The sequence below is a fragment of the Myxocyprinus asiaticus genome, chromosome 31 (genome assembly GCF_019703515.2).
Source record: "Myxocyprinus asiaticus isolate MX2 ecotype Aquarium Trade chromosome 31, UBuf_Myxa_2, whole genome shotgun sequence".
NCBI classification, from domain to species: domain Eukaryota; kingdom Metazoa; phylum Chordata; class Actinopteri; order Cypriniformes; family Catostomidae; genus Myxocyprinus; species Myxocyprinus asiaticus.
This window is the reverse complement of record NC_059374.1, coordinates 18878042-18893393: the sequence shown is the minus strand read 5'-3', so window position 1 is coordinate 18893393 and position 15352 is coordinate 18878042. Positions and strand designations below refer to the sequence as shown.

General features: G+C 34.4%; 1 protein-coding gene and 1 long non-coding RNA gene across 4 annotated transcripts in view; both read right to left on the bottom strand.

The window, feature by feature from the left end:
• LOC127422338 (S-adenosyl-L-methionine-dependent tRNA 4-demethylwyosine synthase TYW1) overlaps nucleotides 1-8427 on the bottom strand; it is a 104596-nt gene extending 96169 nt beyond the window's left edge. For both annotated transcript variants that reach the window (XM_051665790.1, XM_051665791.1), the window contains exons 1-6: nucleotides 8242-8427; nucleotides 7048-7178; nucleotides 6786-6920; nucleotides 6585-6686; nucleotides 2788-2982; nucleotides 459-737 (exon numbers count right to left, since the gene is read on the bottom strand). In XM_051665790.1, the coding sequence (XP_051521750.1) occupies nucleotides 459-737; nucleotides 2788-2982; nucleotides 6585-6686; nucleotides 6786-6920; nucleotides 7048-7178; nucleotides 8242-8299 (900 nt within the window). In that variant the 5' untranslated portion in view covers nucleotides 8300-8427. The remainder of the gene's footprint in view (nucleotides 1-458; nucleotides 738-2787; nucleotides 2983-6584; nucleotides 6687-6785; nucleotides 6921-7047; nucleotides 7179-8241) is intronic.
• A 1597-nt stretch (nucleotides 8428-10024) lies between these two features.
• On the bottom strand, nucleotides 10025-14626 carry LOC127422358 (uncharacterized). 2 transcript variants are annotated; one of them, XR_007894155.1, is made up of 9 exons: nucleotides 14235-14626; nucleotides 13993-14107; nucleotides 13798-13895; nucleotides 13648-13711; nucleotides 12947-13042; nucleotides 12767-12855; nucleotides 11269-11333; nucleotides 11033-11099; nucleotides 10025-10288 (listed from the first exon to the last, which is right to left on the bottom strand). It is a non-coding gene; the product is annotated as an uncharacterized LOC127422358 (long non-coding RNA). The 2 variants fall into 2 exon arrangements; XR_007894154.1 differs by having other exon boundaries at nucleotides 12947-13711.
• Nucleotides 14627-15352: the final 726 nt, after the last annotated feature.

The window sequence follows — 15352 nt, the reverse complement described above, 5'->3', positions numbered from 1 at the left end:
TCACTGCAAAACTGTTTTACCCCTAAAGTAATGACATTTTTTTGTGACAAATGTGTTTAAAATGATGTACACTCACATGAGATGAGGACTATGGGAGAAAAGATGCAATGAAAGTGAATGGAGACTGAGGCTAAAATTCTGCCAAACAACTCCTTTTGTGTTCCACAGAAGAAATAAATTATATGGGTTTGCAACAATATGAGGGTGAGTATATAATGACAGAATTCTCATTTTGGGGTCAAATATCCCTTTAAAGAGTATTAACTTCATTGGAACGCTATTCCCTAAAAGTGTTTCAATAAAATATATGAGAGTACATTTAAAACAGACCATCTAAGAGAGTAAGTCTGTAATGTCACCCCTGCTATTCCGATCTCATTTACATGACTGCAGAGGAACAATCTGCTGTTACCATGACTACACATGTTTAAAGTCATCAGAGAGAAGGACTGGCTTACCTCAGAGTTGCTCTTCTCAGCGAGCGAGAGGTTGTCCTCTGCCTCCTCCTTATGTTTCTTCTTATTTTTGCAGCTGCCATTCTTGCACTTGCCAGAGCAGGCTTTCTTCTCACCCTTGACCAGGGCTTGTAAACGGCTCAGGAACTTTGTTTTCCAGGCCTGGAAGTCAGCCTGCACACTGCCATGGCGGCTCTTCACCACGTTGCAGTCGCCCTCTCCTCTGGTCATGATCCGGGCAGCGCTCAGCATCCATAACCACTTATCTAAGTTCTTGCTGACCTGAAAATTATTTTCAGAAACGTTAGGAATTGGCAGTGACCAAAATGGTGCAAGTAATTTTATATCACGATTTATTACATGGCTCTCTGGAATACTTGATTCTGATTAATTTATCGTTGCATTCAGCAAAATATTTCTGAATAATGCCTGTTGTCCATAGCTACAGTACACTGTATAACTGGCCATTCATTCGGGCAATATATGTTTCCTACATTACTGTTCTCGTATCACTCTGTGGTTTCTACAAGCAAGCTAATAAAATGTCTTCAACTCAAATCACTATTTCTTGTCAAGGCATTTATTTATTTGATAATTAGCCATGTAATAAATAGGATAATGTCATTATCACCCCTCCACTTCACATTTGGGTCCTAATCACCCTAACAAGGTTTATTTTACGATGATGACTGGTTCAGTGTATATTATCCATTATTTTTGCTGGAAATTCAACCCAAAATGTTCTATTTTATTACATAATTATGTAGTAATGCCTATTTTTGGATAATCCCTTTAATTAAATACTTTACAAATGAAAGGTACTTTATCACATTTAACATTATAATATTATTGAATGAGTAAAGTTCAAAGCCATTGTAAAATAGCTGATACCTGCACAGCTTTCACGGTGACCAACTGAATTCTCTATTAATGCTTATTCAATATAAAAGTTGTAACGCTGTTTGGCAACCATAAACTACCTACAGTTATACCATGGTAAAAATGGTACAGCATAATCTCTACAGGTTGACACATTTCTACTGACCATCGGCTGGTACTGTACAGAGATCGACCAATAGTGGATTCTGCAGATATCGATAACTAAGGTGGTGGAAAAGGCAGATAACAATTAATCGACTGATATTTTTGTTATTTACTTATTTTAGGACTCTTATTTTGAAATGGAGACTTGGCTCCATTATAATCCTTTAAGTATTTACCTAATTAAGCTTTTATAGCCTATATATTCACCAGATTGTGTTTATACTGTACAAGATGAATAAAAAAACCTCATCTGGTGAAAAAGAAAATATATATGTGTGTGTGTGTGTGTGTGTGTGTGTGTGTATATATATATATATATATATATATATAGTATAATTGTTTCACCAGATGAGGTTTTCTATTACTATTTACAAGATATGAAGTTGGAGACATGATGCAAATAATAAAAATAAAAAATAAAATGTATTATATGCCCTCAATTTAGAACACTTAAAAAAAATATATGTATTGAAGTGAAGATAAAAATCTGGATGAATATCATCAGTGATAAAAGATTTAAACAGCAAATCCCCACAAGACATCAGTGAGGCTGCTGTTATACTGTAGAATCAAGCTGGGAACACGGAGAAAAAACCAAAACCAAAACAAACTATCGGCAACTATCAGCACAGATTTTTGCCGATAACCGATAGTTCCAAAAAGCAATTATTTGCACTGATTAATCAGTAAAACCGATATATCGGTCTACCTCTAGTACTGTATATACCAGCGCTAATCAACTGCATGTGGCCCTTGAGCCATATTTTTGCGGCCAGCGTCATCCTCAAAAATATATTTATCAATATAAAATGTGTATGAATTGTGAGATGTCCATTTTGAAGAGCATTTACGGTAGTTTTCTGTATCGCTGAATTGCAGTAGTTAGAGAGGGAAATAAACTGCAAAAGAATGAAATGAATGAAATAAACAAATAAAAAGAATATCTTAGCATAGCATTATACAAGTGCCGCGGTCAGTATACGTGCACTTTCATAACATGCGTGCACACGCACAATCTGTCACTCAAACATGTGCGCTCTCAATTTCACTTTAGAGTCATTCATTACAGAGAGAGAGAGAGAGAGAGAGAGACTATTGTGATCCTGCATTGTGGACCCTGAGCTTTCTGAAGTTGAGTAGCCCTGCTATATACTGCCCATAAAATGGACATACATTTAACATTTACTCAAATTGTTATGCAGATTATGTCAGACTTTTAATGTCTGTAACTTTTATACAGCAAAATCTATAACAAAACTAAGACTGAAAAAACTTAAGTGTGTCTCACAGTGTTGTAATGGCCGATGTAAACAGAGTTGCCCAGCCCAAAGACAGCGTATCTCATTCCCTTTAAGTAAGTTTTCCCATATCGAAAGTCAGTGGACGCCTCCTCAAGCCATTTACAGAACCATTCAGCGTTCTCAGTGGGCTGTCCATCAGTGTATGTGGCCACAAGGAACACACAGATCATCTTGCTTGTGCACTAAAGAAGGACACAAATAAAGATTTTCAATTATGTGCATGAAGACATTAGAGGCTCATCTGGTAGTTAGAGGACAGAAATTCATTTGCTAGACACAAAGCTGTTTAATATTCCAAACAGAACATTACAAATAAAATATAATACATTGAGAAAAAAAACAAATCATTTTAAGAAACTGAAAATAAAATGTTCTTTCAGTTTTTAATATTCTTTTTCTTTTTTTAAATGCTTAAAATGTCTTCAATATGTGTTTGGTTGTGATCTGAAAGGCTGGTACATCTTTTAACAAACTGGAACAGGGTGTCATTATTTATTTTGAAGCTAAAAGTGAATTTTAGGGGTGTAAAATTCAATGCATCGATTAAAAGTGCATTTATTATATATATAGGGCTGGGTATTGATACCAGTTTGATTCGATTTGATTCGATTCTGATTTAAATTCGATTCAATATTGATTCATTTGGTTATCGGTTCAGTTATAATGTCCCTTTTACTCACATATGAAAGAAATTCTCTCCCAGCTAATGCTGTTAATTATACATGGGATCTTCTAACTAGGTACATTACAAAAACAGGGTTGCTGCAGAGTTTTTTTAAATCATATTTAATACTTTTTAAGACCTTTTTCAAGACCTGAACAAATAAAATGAATACAGTATCTCCATACTAAAACAATCCAACACAATCTCAAAATAAATAATTTATCACAGACTCTTACTTAAACAGGCAGGGGCACACATTCAACATGGTCTTAACAATGCTTATCAGTAAAACAGGGTAGGCTATATGCAAGTTTAAAATACTCAAGACATGTTTTCCACATTTACATTAAAATTGGCTTATGTACCATTATATAAACAAATACAAATTAGAGGTCAACAGATATTGGATTTTGCTGATATGCTCATGTGTTGAAAGAAAAGCAATTAATCTGCAAACAGTTTTTAAAATTAGTAGCCTATATTAAATGTTCTTAGTATTTCCTTCCTGTGATGGGGAGGGCCAGACAGAGGCTACAAGAGACCAAAGTGAATTAAATTCCAGATGGAGTTTATGGTGCAACCAAAATACCAATAACTAGGGGGAAAAAAGAAAAGATTTGATTCATACTGCAGAGCTTTTAACTTTAAAGTCTGAACTACACCGGGGACTCTTATTTTGAAATGTTTCCGCTTCACTTCTTCCAGCTGCTCATTCAAACAGATAAGGGCTATAAAATGTGCACTCCTACAATAATCTACAACATATTATAATGTAAACAATTAAAAGTTAACATTGTCATATTTCATCAACACTACATCACCATCATCAACAGCTGATCATTAGTAATCGCTTGTCATAAATTTACGATATGGCTTAATGAATAGGGGTGTGCAGCGATGCCATTATCTGTATTTGTATCTGTGTCTGTTCATATGACAAAATGATCTGTATTCGGATAGAACCGGATGTGGGCGGGGCTTAAACCAGAAGTGCGTTAAAACTAAATGAAACGCCCATTTTTAAATGTTACTCTTACATTTATAGTTTCTATTAATAAAATATGCCTTGTATATGCCTTTTCATAATATAATAATAATTGTATAATTGTATAATAATAATAATTATTATTATTATTGGCCCAATAGACCAATTATTATTTTTAAAAAATACATTCATTTCTTTCTTTCTTTCTTTCTTACCAGATGAAGCTGAATTTGTAGGCTACATTAACTGTGGAATATGTTGTGGTTTCTCCTGATATTTCAGATATTAATACCTGCATTAAACAGAATTTACATTTGTTTGTGCATGTATAACAACATTATTCTGAAGGCAGGAGGTGTCAAATAAAATGTGAAAATGTCTAGCACACATATTGCCGTGAATAATAAAGACAAATTCAAACATTAAAAGAAATGAAATTAAAATCAATATAGCCTACAAACAGGTTAAAGTCTCGTAAATCTACAGTACCAGGAATTGTTAGGATAGGACACCATTAATTAGTTAAATAATAATAATAATAATAATAATAATAATAATGTTACATATATATAGCACCTTTCCAGTTCAAGAACACTTAACATTGTCAAATTTAGCACAGTTTAAAGAAGAAGAAAAAAGCAAGTTTCAGTTTGTTTGTTTTACATAAGGAGGAATATTCCTAATAGATGAATACTCTATGGAGCATTTTAACTTTTTTCGGAATAAAGCTTTAACCAGTTAATTACCTTAATCTCTGATGTGGACAACTTCAAGAGACGGATAGATGAGTTCCGACGTTAAATCACTTCAGGTCAGGAATTTAACATCACGCTCAGGTTTAGCAATAAATGAATACATGGGAATCACATGTAAATTGTGCGATACATTAATATAGACATTTCAAGAAGTGGAAAGTGTATATGATGTCGTATCTTAGTTAATGTTACACTTGACAAGCTCCAGACGTGCACAATTAACAGAGACCGCAAACGGAGTTGAGACTGCGCCCATCCGATCTGAAATCACACCGTGCGCATTTTCATTCATAAGGTTTACACTTTAGAAATATTGGCTGCACAGATTTATAAATTATTTGTAATTTTGGATATGTGTATTTAAAATGTTACTTTATCCTTGTGCTTCTTGGATAATCAGTCAGAATATTTTTTATATTATTCGGATGAATCCGTTATTCATTTTGAAGTCATTGTTGGTGCCAGATGGGCTGGTTTGAGTATTTCTGTAACTGCTGATCTCCTGGGATTTTCACGCACAACAGTCTATAGACAGTCTAAAAGAATATAATCTCAGAATGCTATTCTGAGATGCGGGTTGGCGCCATTTTGGCGGCAGGAGGGGGACCTACACAATATTAGGCAGGTGGTTTTAATGTTGTGGTTGATCGGTGTATATTATAAAAGGTACCAGAGCTTGACATCATACAAAGCCAAAATGTTAGTATTGATCTGTGACGAGGAGGAGGGCGTAGCCGGGCCATGAGAACGCACGCACTGCACTGAATTGTCCTAATCAGCCAGGAGGGGGATAAAGATGAGCCGGAGGCACCAGTTAGGGAGAGAGAGACACACACACGGCCACTGTTCTGCTGGTTCCCACCTCCTCCTTGCCTGTCCAGTCAACCCTGTTACATTGGTGCTGAAACCCGGGAAGGAGGAAGGAGGCGCTGTCGTCCACCAGGAAGTGGCACCAATGTAACGGGGTTCACTGGACGGGCAAGAATGAGGTGGGAACCGGCAGAACAGTCAACATAATTTTAATGACATAACTGAACTTAAACAATCATAAACACACAAACACACACACAGCAGCTGTGTGTGTCTCTCTCTCTCTAACTGGCACCTCCGGCTCGTCTTTATCTCCCTCCCGGTTGATTAGGACAATTCAGCGCCAGGCATGTGTCCTCACAGCCCGGCCACACCCTCCTCCTCGTCACACTATCCAACCCACCAGCAAGCAATTGTCCATCTCCCATGTGATTCTGCAGCACAACCCATGTTTGTGATGTAAATGAAATTGATTAATCCTGCTAAACTGAGATTCAGTTAATTGCAATGCCTTTCAGGCACCCAAACGCAACATGCTAAATCAGCTTCTCAGGAAAGTCTTTGACTCACCTCCTCTGCCAATCTGTCATCTGGGTCATATTCTTTCATGTCTATAACCTCACACTGGAGCCCCTGAGCCCTGACGTCTTCAGCAAGCTCTTTGGCAAATTCCTGTGTAGTTAGAAATTGTTAATTTACAACAACATTACATATCTGCTTGTAATATTTTTAATAATCCTGGCAGTATTATTTGCAGCTTCAAATACAAACCTTTGCAGTTCCAGTCTGTGATCCATAAAAGACTCTGACCCCAGCAACATGAATAACTTTTTCAGTTTCAGGTGACAGTTCCTGCTTTTCCAAAGATCTATGAAGCCACGGACTTATAATTTTGATATTTTTTTTCTACAATAGAATCAGAAATTCCATTAAGCCATCATGGGCAACTTCAACAGAGCCAAAAGCAAAGCTGCAACTAACAATGGCAGTCATGTGATGGAAGGCCTTTCAGAATAAACAGACAATTCATTACCTTCTTGAAAGCCATGTTCACAGTAAACCAGATTCCTATGAGAACGGCAGAAGTGGTGTACACATATAACCTGTTCTGCCACACAGTCAGCAGGTAACTCGCAGTGTATTCCCAAACATCATTTAAAGCACCTGTGAATGAATGTCAATAGAGCGTATATATGGCAATACATGTACCGCACATATACAATACTGTGCAAAAGTTTCAGACACTGGTAAAAAATTTTGCATAGTGAGGATTTCTTCAAAACTAATGCCATAAATAGTTTTCATTTATTAATTAATGTCATACAAAGTCCAGTAAACATTAAAAAAAAAGAAAGCTAAATCAATATTTGATGTGACCACCTTTGCCTTCAAAACAGCCCCAATTCTCCTAGATACTCCTGGACGCAGTTTTTCTTGGTTGTTAGCAGATAGGATGTTCCAAGCTTCTTGGAGAATTCACCACAGTTCTTCTATCTATTTAGGCTGTCTTAATTACTTCTGTCTCTTCATGTAATCTCAGACTGACTCGGTGTTCAGTGGGGGGCTTTGTGGGGGACATGCATCTGTTGCAGGGCTCCCTGTTCTTCTATTCTAATCTATTCTATTTACAAAAGTAATGTTTGGGAGTCTCAAATTAAAATTTCCTATTGACACACTAATGTTGAAGATATACATAACTATCTTAAGATAAATGTTTTTGTGAAACATCTTATGTGCCTAAGACTTTTGCACAGTATTGTATATAACATGTTAATGTGTGTCTTTTACTGATATACAACATTTTTCACATATTTGTACATATATACAAAATATAGCCTATTTCAAAATACAACAAAAATGGTCGTTTATATATATATATATATATATATATATATATATATATATATATATATACATATATATACACGTTGCATTAATTTTCCCAAGTATATTAACATTTATGACTCATAAATTTCTATGAATTCCTACACATGTATGGAAACATATAGACTGTATAAGTGAAAACCATGTTCTCCACTTCTTCTTTACACATGTACTTCGTACAAAATCGTATTGTAAAAATTGTTGTATGTTGACACTTTAGGGATGAATACACTTTCATGTACGTATTGCCGTTTAATATATTTTACACTGGTGAGTGTTTATATAAAGCACTTCTCTGTTGTTTATGCTAGTTGCAAATAGGCGCGTGCAGAATTAAACTTACCTGAGATCTCACCGCCGACTGCAGAATGCATAAAATCCAAAAGCATAGCTAAAAACATCTTTAACGCTCTATCAAACGAAACTGCAATTTATATGAATCAATAACAATAAAAATCATGGATTTATTATGACTGTGAGGTATGTAAATGACTAGCTAACTTCACGGGAACATCTCAAAGGACGCCGCCATATTGTTATGGTAGGAATGCTGGGAAATGAGGTCATCTCAGGTCATAGAACGCTCTACGTAGTTAATAATAATAATAATAATAATAATAATAATAATAATAATAATCACTTTAAAATTAGGTACTTGTTAACATTAGTTAATTACATTAGTTAATATTAACTAAAAAATTAAGTGCTAAATGTTCATTTAAAATTTTGCTAATACATTTTAAAAATAAAAAGTTGTATATGTTAACATAAATTAATGGGATAGTTCAACCAAAATTTTAAATTCTCTAATCATATACTCACCCTCATGCCATCCCAGATGTGTATGACTTTTTTTCTTCTACTGAACACAAACGAAGATTTTAGTAGAATATTTCAGCTCTGTAGGTCCATACTTTGTAGCTCCAAAAATCACATAAAGGAAACATGAAAGTAATCCATAAAACTCTAGTTGTTTAATCATATCTTCAGAATATAGATTTTAAGAAATTTTAAGAAATGTATTATAATAACAGTACTAATGTTAGAAACAACAACTATTGTTATAATGGTGTTACAATAAGGTTCTATTTATTAACATTATTTAATGCATATTATGAACAAACAATAAACAATATAAACAACATTTTGATAAGTGTGGGTGAGAAACAGTTTAAAATTTAAGTCCTTTTTTTAACTCTAAATCTCCACTTTCACTTTCAGATGTGTGAAAGTGAAAGTAGAGATTTAGAGTTAAAAAAAGACTAACTTTTTGATCACATATCTGAAGATATGGATTTAACCACTGGAGTCATATGGATTAAATTCATGTTTCTTTTATGTGATTTTCAGAACTACAAAGGTCTGGTCAACATTCACTTTCATTGTAAGGACCTACAGAGCTGAGATATTCTTCTAAAAAAATCTTAATTTGTGTTCTACTAAAGAAAGAAAGTTATACACATCTGGGATGGCATAAGGGTGAGTAAATGATGAGAGAATTTTAATTTTTGGGTGAACTAACCCTTTAATGCATAATGAACTAAAATTAAATAACAATGGTCACTTGTGTTTTTTATAAACCAACAATAGCCAAGATTTTTAAATGTTGTTGTAACAGATAAAGGACGGGCAAGGAGGAGGCGGGAACCGATTAAACCCGTAAACATAAAATTTTATAAGAAACTCAACATAAAACAAACATAAACCCAGACACACATGCAACGCGGCCGCATGCGACTCTCTCTCCCAAACTGGTGCCTCAGGCTCCCCTTTATGCATCGTCACGGCCAGGCCACGCCCTCCTCCTCGTCAAAGTTGTTTATATTGTTTATTGTTAGTTCATGATATGCATAATATAAATACAGTATGTTAATAAATAAAACCTTATTGTACCACCATCATAATAGTTGTTGTTGTTTCTAACATTAGTTCTGTTATTATAATGCATTTCTTAAAATGTCACTTTTAATTCTAAAGTGATCATAAAGTTTTGAGTTTACTCAAGGTTATACATTCCACTAAGTTATAGGCCAACAAAACATAAACAAAGTTATTATATTCTCCTTTATTGCTAATATATATATATATATATATATATATATATATATATATATATATATATATATATATATATATTCTGCTTATTCTCTACAAAATAGTGAGATGATGAAGTACAGTTTATGGTAACACACATTTTGAACTAGAATTTTCATTCTAATTTTAAAGACAAATTGATTTAATCTTCATTTGAATTTTTACATTAAAGTTCCAAAAATTCACAGCTTGGTCTTGGTCTTTCCCTGGTTCTTGCGCTTGTGATGGACAACTGCAAGTGTAGTGAAAAATGTTCCCATAAACAGAACCAGAAAGCAGAAGCAAATCATGGACACCTGAAAGTGGTGCAGAGATAAAGTTAACTCAATGCAATCAAAGTTTTTAACAGTTTTTCATTTAGCATCTAAAGGAATATTCCGGGTTCAATACAAGTTAAGCTCAATCAACAGCATTTGTAGCATAATATTGATTACCAAAAACACACTTGTTCATTTAAAAAAAAAAAAAAAAAAATGGTTACAGTAACGCACTTACTATAGAAGTGAATGGGGCCAGTCCATAAATGAAAAAATACACACTGTTTCAAAAGTATAGCCACAAGACGTAAATATTTACATGTTAACATGATTTTAATGTGACAAAATCACTTACTAGCCTTATCTGTGAAGAGTTATATCCAATATTACAACTTCATTGTCATGTCAACGAAACCCTATAATCCCGGTATTGGCTATAACTTTACACACTAATAATGTTAGTAAGCGATTTTATCACACTAAAATCATGTTAACATGTATAATATTTACGTCTTGTGGAGACACTTTTGAAACAGTGTGTATTTTAGCATTTATGGACTGGCCCCTTTCACTTCCATTGTAACCATTTATATATATATATATATATATATATATATATATATATATATATATATATATATATATATATATATATATATATAAATGAGGTGGGAGTCAAAATTATTTTTTGTGGTAATCAACATAATGCCACAAATGCTGTTGATTGAGCATAACTTGTACTGAACCCGAAATATTCCTTAAAGATATTACTATTTTACTGACCTGCCATTCTTTACTCAGTGAGCCGAGCCATTCTGAAAAGGGATATACTGTTCCAAAGCTGCCAGAACTGTAACACATAGAACATTAAGAGTTGACCAGCACATTCAGTAAATTATCACTGAAATGTAACAGAAAAAGGATAATTATATACTGTATGCTCTGATTGGTCCATTTTCAAATTTTTTGATGAGTCATCTTGATAATTTGTCAGGAATTCAGGAAAGACAAATACTTACTTGACCCAAGAAAAGAAAGGGAAGAAGAAATGTCAGTCCCCTCCTCATCCAAGACTGAAATCCCTCTATGTAAACAAAAAGAGTGTTTATGCTGGAATATATTGTGTAATTTGATATACTGCTTTACGCTTTCAGGGAGAATATTGGTTTAAAGGTTAACTGATCAATTAAAAATCCTCATCAACAGTCAAATCCAAGTTGTGTTTTTCCCCTAGTGCTTTAAGTCTATAGAGACATCCACTTTGATAGTAGTACTGAAGACATTGTACAAAGCCTGCCAGACAAAGCCACACATTGACTTTAGAATTATTTCCTGGAGTGCTACCATGTTTTCTGCCACAAAGGATGCATTAAAAGGCAGCGTTTCATGTTACTTGCTCTGATACGAACAATAGGCCAGAAATTGGTTGCTGAATGACTGATTTGGTTCCCCATCTGGCCTAAATACAAGAGAATTGTTGTTTGATTAGTCATTCATTAATAAAATATGCAACAGTTTTGGTTGCATTAAAGGGACAGTTCACCCAAAAATGAAAAATCTCTCATCATTTACTCACCCTCATGCCATCCCAAATGTGCATGACTTACTTTCTTAAGCTGAACACTAAAGGAGATTTTTAGAAAAATATTTCAGCTCTGTAGGTCCATACAAACCAAGTGAATGGTGACCAGAATTTTGAAGGTCCAAAAAGCACATAAAGGCAGCATAAAAGTAATCCACCCAGTGGTGGACTCCATTGGTTTAATCCAAGTTTTCAGAAGCCATATGATAAGTGTGGGTGAGAAACAGATACATTTTTAAATCCTTTTTTTCCCCCATAAATCTCCACTTTCACATTCTTCTTCTTTTGTTTTTGGTGATTCGTATTATTTGTGCATATCACCACCTACTGGGCAGGGAGGAGAATTTATAGTAAATAATAACTAAAAGATTGATCTTTTTCTCACACACACATATCATAACACATAGCTTCTGAAGACATGGATTTAACCACTGGAGTCATATTGGTTACTTTTATGCTGCCTTTATGTGCTTCTTGGTCCTTCAAAGTTCTGGCCACCATTTACTTGCATTGTGTGGACCTACAGAGCTGAAATATTCTTCTAAAAATCTTTGTGTTCTGCAGAAGAAAGAAAGTCATTCACATCTGGGATAGCATGAGGGTGAGTAAATGATGAGAGAATTTTCATTTTTGGGTGAATTATCCCTTTAATAGAAAAACATATTCTGTAAGTAAACGGTCACACTGACCGTTATTATATACATTTCTTGAAATTACTCACGAGGTTAGCATGACCCCAGACAGAAAGGTGGAAATGTACTGATGGATAACTCACCAGCCCTTAATTTTGAAATCGCAAAGCATGCAGATGAGTGTTGAGATGGACAAGTAAAAAGGATCAGGGCTATGTTGAATCTTACAAAATCTAGTATTTCTAACTTTGTTTCTCCAAACATGAATAGTTTTATAACTCGTTTCTATTGACAGATGATGACCTGTATCCATTGCTGATGAGGATGCTTTCATGGATTGTCAGGGTGCAATAGTACCAACCAATAGGAAGTTAAGAAGGGCATCCACATCTCTACAGAAACAACAAAGGCAAACTTGTGAAATATTAGAATGTTGACATGAGGCAAAGCTTGTCAAAGAGTTATGCTTGAACCCGGTCTTACCTGTAACTAATGAAGAAGCGAAACATGAAGGTCAGCAGAAACTGAGTCATGGTCACATACAGCTTGAACCTTTCATATTCATCTTTATATTCAGCTCTACAGTAAAGGAGTAAAGGCATATGATACAGTTTAAAATATGAGCCAATTACATATATAACATAGTTATTTCTCATAGTATTCATTTAAAGGTGCACTCAGTAACTTTTGCATTTGTGTCATCTTGAATGTATAGTGACACCTAGCGGCTTGGATGCAGCATCATTCAAAATCAATAGTTTTTATTCAGATGCCACTGTAGAAATTCACTATACACAGTCAGCCATGATTACTTTAATACAAGAGTGAAAGTGTCCAATATCAAGGTGGTTACTGAGAATAAGCGAGTAGTATTCGGCTGGTCATGTGATTCTAATATCGCAGCCCCCATGAGGGCAACTTCTCCATTTAGAATAAAACAGCTTTTATAAGGTTACTGATATGACTGGAGTCTTTATCTAATATGATTGCTCATGATTTATACCTATGTTTCAAAATTACTATTAATTTCTTTAGGTAAATCTTTTTAATGAGGAAAATATTACTGAGTGTACCTTTAATTATGAGAAAACTATGATATACTGGGACAGTACTCTTTGGACTTTATGCTAATGTCTGGACATAAATTTATTGGCATGCACAGAATAAGTGGCCTATATAAATACATGCTTGGACTCTTTGCTCAGGAGGTTGACATTCACACTGCCAGGGACAAGGCTAAGATAGATCCTAGGAAAGAGAAGCAAATGCGACATACAAACTTCTGTTTGCAATGCTTAAAACATCATCTTAAAATTTTAACAATCTTTCAGTACCCATTTTTCTTAGGAAGAGATGCTTCCATTTGAAAGAAAACATTTGGCATATCCTGGATATGACCTTTGACCTCCTCCACAGCATTCTTCTCCTATTACTGGGTGCAGAAAATCTATATTAATGATAGGGAGTAACCACCATTGTCTGTCAAGCCTCTGGTGGCTTTTAAAGAAAAAAACACTTTTGTTACCCACTTCTTCACTTAGATGTCTCTTTTCAATTCTTTCTTTGTCGAGCTATGGAGGCAGCAAAGTTCTTTTGAAGTTTGGAGGCTTCATCTAACTTCTGCAAGTAGAGTCGATGGATCTCCTAGGCACACAACGTTTTGTTCACACAGAAAAGTTTAATTGCTGAGTATGGGTATTGTAAGATAATTTAAGTAAAAGTAATAAATAATGATAAAGTAATAAAGTCCACTTTGAAAGGTTTGTCTTACCTGAAGCTTCTGGAATTCTTTCTCTTGAATCTCCCATTCTTGAAGGGCTGTTGCGAGTGCTGTCGACATGTGTGACTTTAACAGTAACAACTAATCAGTTTAACTAATCAGGTTCCTTTTTCTTAGATAATCGGTGAATGCAGTAAAAATGGATGCAAACGAGTGTCTAAATTGACTATTGCGAATTCAATGGGGTATTTGAAGAGAGCTTCAGTAAAAAGCATTTCAAATGTCAATCTTCTTCGGATCTCTTACTTAGGGATTGCAATAGACTGGGTTGAACTTTGTAGTGAACTTTGGCAGACCAGCTTGGCTGACCTATGACACACTTGTTTGCCTTGACTTTATAGGAAGTTTCGAGTGCAATAGAATGAACTAAAACGTACATAAATAAATAAAACAGAGTAAGAAAGTGAAAATTGTTTATCACAGAAACTACATTGCACATCTAAAGAGATTGTTACTCTAGCACACATACAAAGTCTAGACATTCACACTCTATTGTCTTGTGCCCTTAGCTGCATACTCCAACAATCCTTTATAAATTCCATTCATGTCAAAGAACACTTTCAGAATATGAGGGCAGCTGAAACAACAAGAATTAGTTTTGTTGGTGCAATCTAATGTATTCAAGTTGATTTGGTGATGTGAAATAACATATATGACTTCAATAAAAGCAGTTCATTTAGATGTTACCACAAGAATATTCCTTTTTTTATTTTATTTTATTTTTTATTTATTTTTTTGTTTAGGTTAAAGGAATATTCTGGGTTCAATACAAGTTAAGCTTAATCGACAGCATTTGTGGAATAATATTGATTACCACAAAATTTAAAATACGCAAAAATCTGGGTTTCAGTGAGGCACTTACAATGGAAGGGAATGGGGCCAATCTGTAAACATTAAAATACCCACTGTTTCAAAAGTATAGCCACAAGACATAAAGAATATGTGTGTTAACATGATTTTAGTGTGATACTAACTTACTAACCTTTTCTGTTTAAAGTTATAGCCAGTTTTAAAAATTCGTTGCCATGACGATATAATGTCAACAAACCCTAAAATGACTGTAAAAATGACAATTTAAACAACTTTACAGCTCAAATAATACATGAGGG